The sequence below is a fragment of the Dromiciops gliroides genome, chromosome 1 (genome assembly GCF_019393635.1).
Source record: "Dromiciops gliroides isolate mDroGli1 chromosome 1, mDroGli1.pri, whole genome shotgun sequence".
NCBI lineage: Eukaryota > Metazoa > Chordata > Mammalia > Microbiotheria > Microbiotheriidae > Dromiciops > Dromiciops gliroides.
Window position 1 is genome coordinate 569,726,966 of NC_057861.1, and position 13,301 is coordinate 569,740,266.

General features: G+C 38.4%; 1 protein-coding gene across 1 annotated transcript in view; it reads left to right on the forward strand.

The window, feature by feature from the left end:
- The first annotated feature begins 2,335 nt into the window (after positions 1–2,335).
- The window catches only part of ROR2 (receptor tyrosine kinase like orphan receptor 2), a 301,924-nt gene continuing 290,958 nt past the window's right edge, over positions 2,336–13,301 (forward strand). Inside the window, exon 1 of the mRNA XM_043978627.1 lies at positions 2,336–3,305. Within this exon, the coding sequence (XP_043834562.1) occupies positions 2,948–3,305 (358 nt within the window). The 5' untranslated portion in view covers positions 2,336–2,947. The remainder of the gene's footprint in view (positions 3,306–13,301) is intronic.

Consider the following 13,301-nt stretch of genomic DNA (forward strand, 5'->3'; position numbering starts at 1 on the left):
TTAATCAAATATCCTTTCTTATTTTTAAATTCCTCAAACTCAGAGTCCTCATTTCAGTTCCTCTAGTAAATGGCCCTAATTTAGTAGGTGTTGCATTTCAATATCAAACTTACTGTTTGCCTGAGTAAAATAAATCACCTATCATCAGGATGTGCCAGAGTCCAGACTGAGAAGTCTCTTACTCAAAGTCAATCAATCAACTGGCAAGCATTTATTAAGTGCTTACTAAATGCAAGGTACAGTTCTAGGTGCTGGGAACACAAATATAAATTGTGAGAGAGTTACTGCAGTGGAATATAGCTAGAGGAAAGAGAAAGCACCTTAGTATCTTTTGAAAACATTCTCACTGTTGGTCAGCAGCCAGTCAAAGGGCTTTTCTTATTCATGTGGCTAGGGAAACAGGAACAGTTTTGTGCTAGCTCTGAATCAGAGAGCAGGGCCTCAATTTACAAGTCATCATATCTTTCTGAAAGCAGGTTCCCTCGTTTTTTCAGTGTGGGTTCCTGTCAAAAGACACATCTTGATGCATAGGCACTTAGGATGGAGTTCCCATTGGTCATACTCCCATTACATACATATCCTTAAATTTTTGGTTATACCATCTCCTTAAGTGACCAACTGCTAGGTTTTGCATACCTTTTCTGAGCATACATCTCCATTTAAGAAAAGTTGTTTATGTAGTGGATCTAAGCACATAGAAGGTTTAGAAGTCTTTTCCTGGATTTGAGAATGGAGGCATAACTCTGACCAACAAGGACAAAGCTCTACATTTCTTACACAAATGACCAGATAGATAGATGATACCAAAGCACTAACTGATAGTGAAGCTTTCTGAGAATGTTGCCAAAATAAAGTGTGTCTACCTGAAAATTAACAAAACTATCAATATAACAAAGTTACGGTCTTTGATGGGGCAGGGGAGTTATAACTTGTGATACTGCCACAGTACCCAAAGAGTCGGGCAGGGAATAATTTATATAGGGTACAGAAGACAGAGCAGAGTGAGGAGACTGCCTTTGGAATTGATTACCTGATAGCTTTCACCAATTAGGTTCTTTTACATAACAAGCTGAGTGAGGAGATTACCTTTTAGGTGGAGCTAGTATAGAATATTTTGATAAGGTAAATTGTTTTACATAACAAGCAAATGTATGTAAGAAATCTGGGGATTCTAAGAAGGGTAGAATTCAGGAGATTGACAAAATAATCAAAACTGACAAAGTCTGATCAGTCCCCAAGGATTCATTGGCCTGGGAATGAAACTAGATGAAGTCAATCAGTTCTCAATTGTGTTTTTCAGGTGTCAATTTAAGCATGCTTTTTAATGCACAAAACACTTGAACTGTTTTAATTTTGTTTGGCCCTGTGAATTCATCAGTGTAGGAAGCCACTAGTGAAGAATTTCTTCTCTCAGTGTAGTTTGGCACCTTATCTATGTTAAAGTTAATTATTTGAAATAAAAAGAAACTGAGGTACAAAGTTTCCAGACCTAGGATCTTATAGTCAATGTGTATCAGAAGCATGACTTGAATCAAGGTCTTCCAGACTCCAAAGCTGGCATTTACTACACCAGGCTTCCTCTGGAGGTGTTTGAATATTGCAGTCAAAAACATTTTCTCTAAAATAAGAGAAAAAGATTTTTTTCTTGTCCCCCATGGGACAAGTTCTTTAAAGTCTTCTATGTTTTAAAAGCAAGAATAAGCAAGAAGCTGTTTGGATTGCCTTCAAATTTTTTTTCACAGATGAAGTAAATTGCTTTTGCATGCTTTGTAGCTTTTTTAGAGAACAGCTTTTTTTCCTTCAGTGGGTATAAGTATTCTTTTTTCACTTTTATTCACTTTTAATGATGACTAAATAAAATCAAAGCAAAGAATCAGATTCTCAGACGTATTCACCTTAAATTTACTGTTATTCTGTAATTAGTTTCAGTATTTTCGAGGACTTTTGATTACTAGATACTAGGAAGGAAAACGCAAACTAACTGAATAAGATAAATCCATGAATTTTTCATATCAATGATTTTTTTTCCTTTCACTTTTTCCAATAGTTTCTCTCAGTTTCTTTCGTAGTTCGTCTTCATAGTCCATCTTTGTGAATAATTAAAAAAAAAATCTCATTTGAATTTTATTTTCACTTGCTGTTAAATGCTCCTCTAAACAAAGGGTTAAAAACAACAGTTCAAATTCCTTCACACTATTCCTGTTTTCTACTGGAAGCCCAGGTGAATATTGAAAGATGTAACCCTCTCCCTTAATTCTTTGTTTTCTTTGGGCAAGACCCTGTAGGGGTGAGGCATCTCCATCTCATAATATATACCCAAGGGCCGTATATTTACTTTTAAAATACAAAGCGCTCCGTGCTAAACGGCAGAGCACTGATGTGGGGGAAAACTGCTAAAACTAGCATGTGTTTTCCCCTCAACAACTCCTCTCCCACCCGATTAGAGAGTCCTTTCCAAATACCTTAACTCCAGCTCTCCAATAGCACTTCTTATAGTTGTAGTGTCTTTCATGCCTTAACGCCGGGTGTACGGCAGAGGGCACAGCTTTCAGGATATTCTTTCTCTCGTTCTCTATAGCGGTGTGTGAGGGTGAGCCCTCAATCCATCCCTCCCCTTCTTCTCCTGTGAGATTTTTCACCTCCCTGGTGTCTTTTCTGCAGTCCTCAATTCAGGACGGGGCTGTGGCAAGATTGCTGGAGTTGTAAGAGTCGCATCTGGAAGATCTTGGGGAAAAAGTTTGGGGAGGATGAATTAGAAAGAAAAGGAAGAAAAGTGTCCTTGAAAACAACTAAATTTGAAAGAACAAGCGGGAAAAAAAAGCGACTGGTGGCGGTGCTGGGGCAAACCCGACGAGATCCAACCATCACCGCATGACCTAGTGGAGCAGAAGCAGCAGCCGGAAAAAATTACAGGCGCAGTTCTTTATTGCCAAACAACTTCATCTACATGATGAGTAGCAACAAAACAGCCTTGGAGCAGACTGCTGTAACAACATCAGCAGCAGAAGTTACCAAAAGCAGGGGCAAGTGGGAGAGACAAGGCACTCCTTTGTGTGACTGGAGTGAGGGTGGAGACGCCCCGGCAGCTGCCGGTGCCCCAGGTTCTGCAGGGTCGGGTAGGATCCCCGCCAAGTGTGCTCTGGTAGCTCCAGGCAGGCAGCCGGAGCGGGGGGAGCCGCAGCACAGCATGGCCCGCGCTGGAGAGGCCCATAGCTTTGAGAAGCTGTTGCCTCAGTTGGCGGCTCTGTGCGCAACGGCATTTTTGGTGGCTTTTCCACCACTTCTTCAGATGCCCGGGGTCGCAGGTAAGAAGGACTCTCGCCTCTCCTCTGGTCCAGTTCTTCGGTTTATCTGGCACGTTTCTTTCTCTCTTTGTACACAACTGTATGGCAGCCCAACGATGTTGGTGCTTGGCTCATCACTATGAATGTTAGGGATCCTTTTGAACATTGTAGAGCTAGTTCGGTTTGCAGTAGAGAGCTTTTCAGTGTTTTAAATTGTTCTCTCGTTCCCCCCCCCCCCCCCCCCCCCGCGGGAAGGAGAGTTGGAGGGGGGAGGGGACGTAGCGGTCTGCCTGAAGGGAGAAAAAGGAGGGAGCCTTTTCCAAGCTTCCTATAAGAAACATGGCCGGCACTCTGTCAAAATGTATGGGAGAGTGAGAGTGAGAGTGAGTCTCGACTTTTTCAGTGCACCCCCAAGACCCACTCTGTCAGGTCTCTTAGTCTATTTCTACCTAGAAACAGGGGTTCGGGCAAAGCTTCTTGCTCTCCCTGCTGAGCTCCTCTCTCGTCAGCTCGTTTATTATTCTTAAAAAGGGATTCTTTCGGTTGTTTTGCCTGTCGATGAGTGAGTGAGGGGGGAGGAGTTTGTGCTTCGGGCGCTGAGGAGGGTTTAATTAAGTCTCGGTTTCGGATGGTCTTCCCGGGTGACGGATTTGGTGCCATGGAGAGCTGATACTCGAAAAAGGAGATGAATTCGAATCCAGACTTTGGGCGAGTCTCTTTCCCTCTCTCTCTTTCCTTATATGAACAATGGTGGTGTCTCAAGTACCTCCCAGCTCTAAATCCTTTATCTTCTTGATCCCTCATGAATGGAAGTAAGGTCCGGGAAAGATTTTTGGAATCAAGAACTTTAAGACCTGGTTCTGTAAATACCCAGTTGTTTATTATTATTATTATTCTAAATAAACTAGCCTAATGAAATTCAAAATCCATTGACTCTATTCTATTGGGGTGCTCACCTCCTGCTCATACCCAGGTCAGCTGAGTACTCTGTGGGGGCAATAGTGGATACAATTCTCCCCAGAAGAGAAGTGAAAGCGACGGCTGTGGTTTGTGGTAAAAGACGTGCTAAATTTTCAAGTTTTATTACCTCAGTGATGATGTAAATTGAAACTTGTGGAATTGAACCTGGTTCACTTCGACCTTCCCTCAAAATCCCGGGGGTGAGGAGTCAAGGAAGCCCAAATCTCGGGCCCCAGCTCTAGAAAAAGCATACCATGGCTCTTCTTGAACTACTTTCCTTCAGAAACTGGAGTTTGAAGGGGCTATTTTTTATTTACTTGTTTTTAATGGGAGTGAGGGAGAAGCTCTGCTCTTGCCTCTCTTCACTCCTGTCCCTGGAGGATAGAAGGATGCTGCATAGAGAAGGCCTTTGCCGGGATGCCGCTGACTTGAATAACCCGTTAATCTTGTAGATCTGCAAATTTGAAAGGGATTTTCTTCCCTTTGTTAGTTTCCTTTAATCCATTTACCACTCTCCAGGAGGTGACAGATACCTATATTTCCTGTTATTCAGCTCTGGGTCTCAGGATCTGCCATTTGGTTGGGGGTGGAGAGGGGGAGGAGACTGGAAAATCGTCCTGCTTTCCTCTTTATTTTTTTCTTTCACCCTCCCTCCGAGATTTGGGAGGAAGGCCGCTACGCGCTTCACTTGCCGAGTTAGAGGCTTGGTTCTGTCTTTATTGTCTCTTCTCCGACAAATCTGTGGGAAAGGGTGTGTGTGTGTGTGTGTGGGGGGGGTGTCATAACTCCAATAATTGCGCCCCATAAATGGAAGACTACGTTGTGTTTTGGCCATTGGTCAGGGATTTTAGGAACTCCTAGGTATCTTCTTCCTCCGCCTTAACTTCTGTTTTCCCCTCGCCACACAAAGCCCCAGACAATTGGGGGGAGATACTGGGTTGGTTGTTAGGAGCAAGGAATCCTCGTTGAGGATGATTTTTAAGCAAGTAGGAGATGTGGAAATGTCTTCCTATTCGAGAGATGGTAGAATTGTCTACGAAACATTTTTCTCCTTTTTCTTTTCGGTGTCATATAATATGAATGCCTTGAACTCTGACAGACGGACCACACTTCCTTTTTCTCTCCTCCTTCCGTCTATCCCTGAAAATTTCTAAACGTGGACTGACTAAAACCAATCCTTTCCCGCTTTCCCTCATCTTTCTTATTGCCCTAGCCTTCTTACCAAAAAGTAATGGAAATAATAATTAACGTTTAACTTTGCTTTCACTAGACGACTGCACCGACCAGCCTTATATTTAAAACTTCAGAAGTTATTTGGCATTATTTATCTATTTTCATATTTATTCAACGAAATATCCGATCAAAACGGAAAACTATTTGGCAGTTCATGGCTGTTGACTTCGGCGGGCTAACTTTTCTGTCCATTTAAGTTTCTGTGGAGAAAGCCATCTGGGGCTTGGTACGCCATTATAGTTGTCTTTTTATGAGTAATATCTTAACAATGTTTTTGCAGTGTGGAGTTTGGCAACATTTGCTTGTGGTAAAAATTTTTAATTGATTTGCAAAGGCTGAGTAACAAGAGCAGGCACCAGTTTCTTGTTTTGTTGTGTTTCATGGTTGAGCCTTTTGTTTGTATTATAGAGATTGGGGGAGAAGATTTATCTAGAGACCTAAATCAAGATTTAGCAAGAATAATAAAATAGCAAACAAGTAATTTTAAATACTGCAATAATTTTCAGTAAAATGAAAGCATCTGTTTGTGGAGAACAAGCAGAATTCCTGTATTTAAAAAACATTTATACTAGTTATGTTCATAATGGGTAACCAGCCTTGATTACTAATAATGGTAAAATAATTGGGAAAAAAAAGATTTAAAAAAATTTTCATTCTCTTCCTTTTCATCCTGAGTTGATGTCTTTTGCAACCAACTTCTTAACATACACTGTTCTAAGTAATGGTAGTTATACTTATTAAACAATATAAGTCACATGAATAGATGATGACTGGATGATTTTCTTTCATGAAAAATATTTTAGTCAGCAAAGTTAAACATTTTACTCTGTAGTTTCATTGGTAAGAAACTCCTTCCTTTTCCTAAGGGAAAGCTACTAAGCTACTGCATGGCTGTGGGATCTACTAGGTGGAATTGTTCCTAGACTATGCTATATTTTAAACAAGCTTGGGGGGGGGGGCAAAAGATTAATGGCCAAGTAATCATGTCATTTCTCACATAGAAATGATACCAGCATACTCATTATTGTTTTTCAATTAAGTCAAAGAAATTCACTGATTTAAAAAAAATTATACCCTCCTATTTTCCTAACCTGGGTAGCCTTTTTTTTTTTTTTAATCTTTAAGGTGGTACTAGTGACAGTAATAACAAAGTGCCATCAAAGATGAAATGGTCACTTGTTGGAAATGGCAAGATAATGAATATCCTTTAGGTTAGCTGATTCCCCTCTCCCCCCCATTTTATTCATAGCCACGAGGAAGAGCTCATATATGAGCTATACTCATATACTATATATATATATATATATACATATAGGCTTAACTCCCAAATTCCATCCCACATCAATAGATATATATGGATATATCTATATATATAAACAGAGAGAGTGCAGCTACTGTAGAGTGTTCTTAAATATGAAAAATAAAATATAATGCTTACACAAGGGGTGTCAAAGTCATCGAAATCTGGAAACTTAACATTTAACATTAAAAAAATAAAGAATTGTAATTCTTTATAGAGCTCTGGGGCTTCACAAAAGTGCTTGTTTTAAAATTTTATTGATCAAATTTTTAGTGGCAAAAATTATATGGGGAAAATTCAAATTGAAATCCTGCTTACAGTCTGATTTTTGTACTTCAAAAAAAAAACCAACCTGCCAATAGTTTATAAAAACATGTTTTGGCACAAACTGGGTTTTTGTGGCTGTCCTGGGATTTGGTAACTCATTTTTGTACATTTGAATATCTGTAATGGAGAAATTTAATTTTCATTGTCACAACTTTTCTAAGATAAGGCTTGTTGTCTAAGGGACATTTATAATATATTAAGGGTATGTATATTTATGCTGAATTAGTTGTCTGCTGTTCACTCTAAAATTTTGAAATTAAGCCAGTTTTTTTTGTTCAGCAATGCCTTAACTTTATTGATTTAAAAAATATGTACTATTACTTAGCTTCTCTTTTCCTATTGCAAATTGTACAGAAATGCAAATTGGGTGAAATCCTAAATTATTCCTATTTGGTGCACTGTAGGCTTTTAAATTCATTTCACCCCAGGCCAGGATATTAATAGTATTTAACTATGTCTTTCAGTGTGGAAACTTATTTGATTACAAATTGCAAAACTAACTTTCTACAACCTTGTGGGCATAAAATCAAAAGAAATGGATCTTCTGTATACTCTTAAATACTTTTTTCTGACAAAAATTTTAGGGGTCAGCTAGGTGGCAAAAAAAAAGAAAAAAAAGAGTGGTTGGTTTGAAAAGGCTGACTTTCTTTGGTAATTTTTGATTTTAACAGTTACATTTGGTCTTGGTTTGAAGTCAAATTATGTTTACTAGTGCATGGTACTCTCCATACTTAGTAATAACTTTTTTTTTTTTTGGTGAGGCAATTGGGGTTAAGTGACTTGCCCAGGGTCACACAGCTAGTAAGTGTTAAGTGTCTGAGGCCAAATTTGAACTCAGGTTCTCCTGAATCCAGGGCCGGTGCTCTATCTACTGCGCCACCTAGCTGCCCCAGTAATAACTTTTGATTCTGCTTTTAAACACTCCCTCTGATACTTATTAACTGTGTGATCTACAGAAAGTCATTTAAACTGCCTGGGCCTTAGTTGTCTCTTCAGCTAGATAGGGTTGGACTATCTTGACTTGGGAGAGCCCTTTCAAGTTTACGATTATGGTCCTACTGTATTGATTGACATGGAAGTTTTGTAGTTTGGGTCATCCTGGTTTTTGTTTGTATGTACTTGAAATGGGAGTAGCATGCTACTTTAATCAATCCATGGATTGATTAAACTAATGATGGGTTGATCTTATCTTCATTATCTAGTAAACATTTATCTGGTAAGATAGAATGCCAAATGGGTATAATCTATTTAAAACCATAGGAGGGGTGGTGGTGGTGGAAACACTCAAAGTAATTGAGGAAGGAACAATGTTGAGAATTTTAATAATGCTTTAAAAAATAAATTTTTAAAAAATTGTTACTGGGCTCCATATTTAATATTACATGTTTTGGGTGGGGAAATGAATGATGAAATCCAAAGGAAAACACTTAGGTAAAGAAAAACAGCATAATTTTTGTAAGTTGCTGGTACTTGCAGAAAAAGAATTTTAAATTCCATTGGATAGTTGTGCCTTTCATTGCCTTTGTAATGAGTGAAGAAACTCAGCCTTATTTGTCAGATGTCCTCAGGCAATCTGTACTTTCCCTTACATTATCAGTGACTTTTTTTGGGTGTGTGGGGGGGGGAGAAGGTGGCAAGTGAATGGGGGTTATCATGAAATCTTGATTAATTGAATTTGTTTTAATATTTTTCACTTTTTTTTTTTGGCCTATAGGGATGAGTATAAGTTGCATAGGCTTCATTGAGTAATTAATTACTAAATCAGAGATCATGTTGATCCCATCCTCAAGAAACACAAGTTCCTTCCTCTTGCCTCTGGTACTAAATAAAAATTTTTGTTGTCATTTAAAGTCCTTTGGGATCAGGCTCCAGTCTTCCTTTCCATACTTATGTTTTGTTCCTCTTCACAAATTCTACAGTCTGTCTAAATTGTCTAGTCATTGTTATTCCTGCTGTAAGAGAATCTCCTGAGTTTATGTGGTGGGCAACTGCTGCCAAATATATATGTACAAATATATATTTTCTGGGCTCAGAGAAAACCTGAATTTCAAATAGGACTCACAAGTCTTCTTATAATCAAAGTGACATCAGTGTGTCAGAAATAATTATTTTACAGATTGCAATCTTGTACCTTCCTTTTAGGCAATAAAAGATAAACAGCAGATAGATTCATAATCCTATGCTTCCTTCAATGTCATAAAAGTTGAAAAAACTTAATCAACTCATAATCTCATATGTCCCCTAAGGAAACAAACATTGTCAGCAATAGGTAAACTCCATCAACTTTCAAATTAAACTATATTTAGAGGATTCAAAATTAGACTGAGGAGTTAACAAAGAGTCAGCACCAATTGAGATTCTTGCTCTGGTTTCTTATCTAAAGAATACTTGAGTCTTAAGTAAATTTTTATATCCCATGGGGTAGTTTATGTCTGAGTTTGGTTATAGACTTTTAGTTAAACAAAAATTGCAGGTGGAATAGCCTTGAGTTCAGTATAATAATAATAAGAAAAAAAATTCCTGTGACACTCTCAGGACCTTTTTTTAAATTTTAAAATGGGGCAATGAGGGTTAAGTGACTTGCCCAGGGTCACACTCAAGTGTCTGAGGTCAGATTTGAACTCGGGTCCTCCTGAATTCAGGGCAGGTGCTTTATTCACTGTGTCACCTAGCTGCCCCCTCTCATCACATTTTTTCTTGCCTGAAATGTACTTTTTTCTCACCTCCACCTCTTAGAATTCTTAGCCTTCTTCAAAGCTCACTTATCTTTTCCATGAAACCTTTCATAATCTTCCCTTTGCCAATTGCATTGGATTTATTTTATGTATGTTTAATATCTACTTATATGTGTACATGTTTTCTCGCTTAGCCTCTAAGCTCTTGACTGTAGAGATGATTTAATTTTTGTCTTTGTATCCTCAACACTTAAGGTAGTATCCTCCATGCAGAAGGAACTTAATAAAATACTTGTTGATTCACCAAAATGATTCTCCTTGGTGGTGTGAATACTGTACAAGAGGCTCAAAAATATTGCTTGGTTTGGGGATTTGTTCATTCTTTCTAAGAGATCGCTTTCTGTATTTCTTTTAGTTTAGTGACAACTTAAGGGCAAAAATTCCATTTTCCCCTCTATTATGTAGATAGTTCCATCAGACTTCCAAGATTTTTCTAGATGATCCAATTTCAAATCAGTTAACCTTCAATAATAATTTATTAAGCACCAACTATGTGCTAGGCACTAAGTTCTGGGGATACAAAACCCCCTGGCCAAAAACAGACCCCATTTTAAAGGAGCCTCACAGTGTAATAAATCTGGACAAAGACCATATGTTCCAATTTTTGGTTTTGGTTCAGTGGTTGCTCCACAAACTGCTTTCAGGAAAGGGCTTGATTTTTTTGTTTGTTTGTTTTTCAAATATTTGATAGCATGCTTAACAAAATAAGAGCTTTAAACCCTGCCCTTCATTCTTATGTTAGGCAAAAATGCTAATCATTTAGACTTTGGGTACAGCATATTATTACTTTTTAGGCATTTTGCAGTCCAGTCAAGTTGGTCTTCTGACTCCTCATCTCAGCTTCATTCCAATCTCAGCTCAAGTTCTACCTCCTTTAAAGGGTCTGTGATGATTCTCTGTTATTAATGCCCCACTCCTCCAAACACTATGTAGTGGTTTTATATATTTCCTATATATATGTTGTGTCTCTCCTAATAGAATATGTTTCTTGAGGTCAGGGACTGTTTTATTCACATGTGTTTCCCCAACCTATAACAAAGTTTCTGACACTTATTAAGTACTTAATAAGTATGTGAGGTATAAAAAACCTGAGAAAAAGAGTTTCTGAGTGATTAATAATCAATTTATTAATTAGGCTAGCTGATAATCAATAAATTGATGGTCAGTGATTTCTCTCAGTAACCAAAGACACCTAATGATGACACTCAATGCCTAGTGTTTTTTTTTAAAGGAAATGTTCCTGACAGAAGAAATCAATCCTGTTTACACTTCAAACAGAAGTAAGATCTCCTAGTTGGGTGGAGTCCTGCCCAAGCCTGAGGAGCATGTTCCCCAAGGATTAGGGCAATCTCATCTATCAGCAAGTCTGACTGATGGGGCTGGTACCAGAATGAGGAAATAGAGGGAAAAAACACCATAATGCTAACTTAATAATTGTTTTTGTTGTTGTTGTTGTTGTTGTTGAGTATTTTATTATTTTCCAGTTACATATAAGGATAGTTTTCAAAATTTGTCTCCCACCCTCCCTTCTCTCTCTCCTCCCCAGGACAGAAAGCAATCTAATATAGGTTATATAGGTGCAATCACATTAAACATTTCTGCATTAGTCATATTGTGACAGAAGACAAAAAGAATAAAACAACAAACAAATAAACCAAAAAAACAGCCCAAAAGTGGAAACAGTTCAATCTGCATTCCTAAACCACAGTTCTTTTTTTTCTGGATATTGAGAACATTTCCTATTATGAAGTTCTTTGAAATTGTTTTGGACCATTGCATTGCTAAAAAGAAATGCTGCTGTTACTGTATACAATGTTCTCCTGGTTCTGCTCCTGTCAGTCAGCATCAGTTCATGTAAGTCTTTCCAGGTCTTTCCACTATGTGCTCCAAATTCTCTTCTTCCCTCCCTATGAAATGCAGCAATTCAATACAAGTCATACATGTGCAGTTATGCAAAACATCTTCTCATCAGTCAGGTTGTGAAAATAGACAAAATACCTTTAGAAAGAGGAGCTGGGGCAGCTAGATGGCGCAGTGGATAGAGCACCGGCCCTGGAGTCAGGAGTACCTGAGTTCAAATCTGGCCTCAGACACTTAACACTTACTAGCTGTGTGACCCTGGGCAAGTCACTTAACCCCAATTGCCTCACTGAAAAGAAAGAAAGAAAGAAAGAAAGAAAGAAAGAAAGAAAGAAAGAAAGAAAGAAAGAAAGAAAGAAAGAAAGAAAGAAAGAAGGAAAGAAGGAAAGAAAGAAAGAAAGAAAGAGGAGCTAATAAAATTATACTTCAATCTGTATTCAGATACCATCAGTTCTATCTCTGTTAATGGTTTGCATTTTTCATATGTCCTTCTGATAGCATCCTGCTAATCATTTCTTTCATGGTTGCTATTGTTAACTGTATTACCCTCCATCTTAATCCCTCCCCTTGATATTTACTCTATTTTCTATCTTCCTTTACCCTACCCATCCTTGAAAGTGTTTTGCTTCTTACTGTCCCCTCCCCCAATCTGCTCTTCCTTCCATTGCACCCCCCCCCATCCCCCTTCCCTTCCCACTTTCCCACAGGGCAAGATAAAATACTATCCGCTTTTGAGTGTGTAAATTATTCCCTTTTTGAGCCAATTCTGATGAGAGTTAGGCTCATTCACTCCCCTGCTCCTTCCCTATCTTCCCCTCTATTCCCTAAGCTTTTTCTTATATCTTTTATGTGAGCTACTTTTTCCCAATTTGCCTCTCCCTTTCCCTTTCTTCCAGTGCACTCCTCTTCCCCCTTAACTTTATTTTGAAGATGTCATCATGAGTCAGCTAGGTGACACAGTAGACAAAGCACCAGCCCTGGACCCAGGAGGCCCTGAGCCCACATCTGTCCCCAGACATGAGCCATCCCACCCTGCCTGCTCCACAAAAAACAAGGGTAAACAAAAAAAAATGCTTTACAGATATCATCCCTTCATATTCAATTCACACCTGTGCCCTCAGTATATTCCTTTCAGCTACCTTAATACTGAGAAAGATCTTATGAGTTAGGAGTATTATCTTCCCATGTAGGAATGTAAACAGTTTAATCTTTTAATATCCCTCATAATTTCTTTTTCCTATTTACCTTTTTATGCTTCTCTAGGGTCTTGTATTTGAAAGTCAAATTTTCTCTTCAGTTTAGGTCTTTTCATCATGAATGTTTGAAAGTCCTCTTTTTCATTGAAGTCCCATATTTTTCCCCTGAAAGATTATACTCAATTATTAAGTCACTAGCTTCCATTTGTTCAATCCTAATTCTTAGGCAATTATTTTCTTCAGATAGCTTTTTAATCTCCTTTTCTGTTTGGCTTTTCAAGCTATTGACTTTTTTCTCATTACTTTCCTGCATCACTCTCACTTCTCTTTCCATTCTTTCCTCCATCTCTAAATCTTCCTTCTATCTCTCCTACTTTCTCTTTTTTTGGGGTGGGGCAATGGGGTT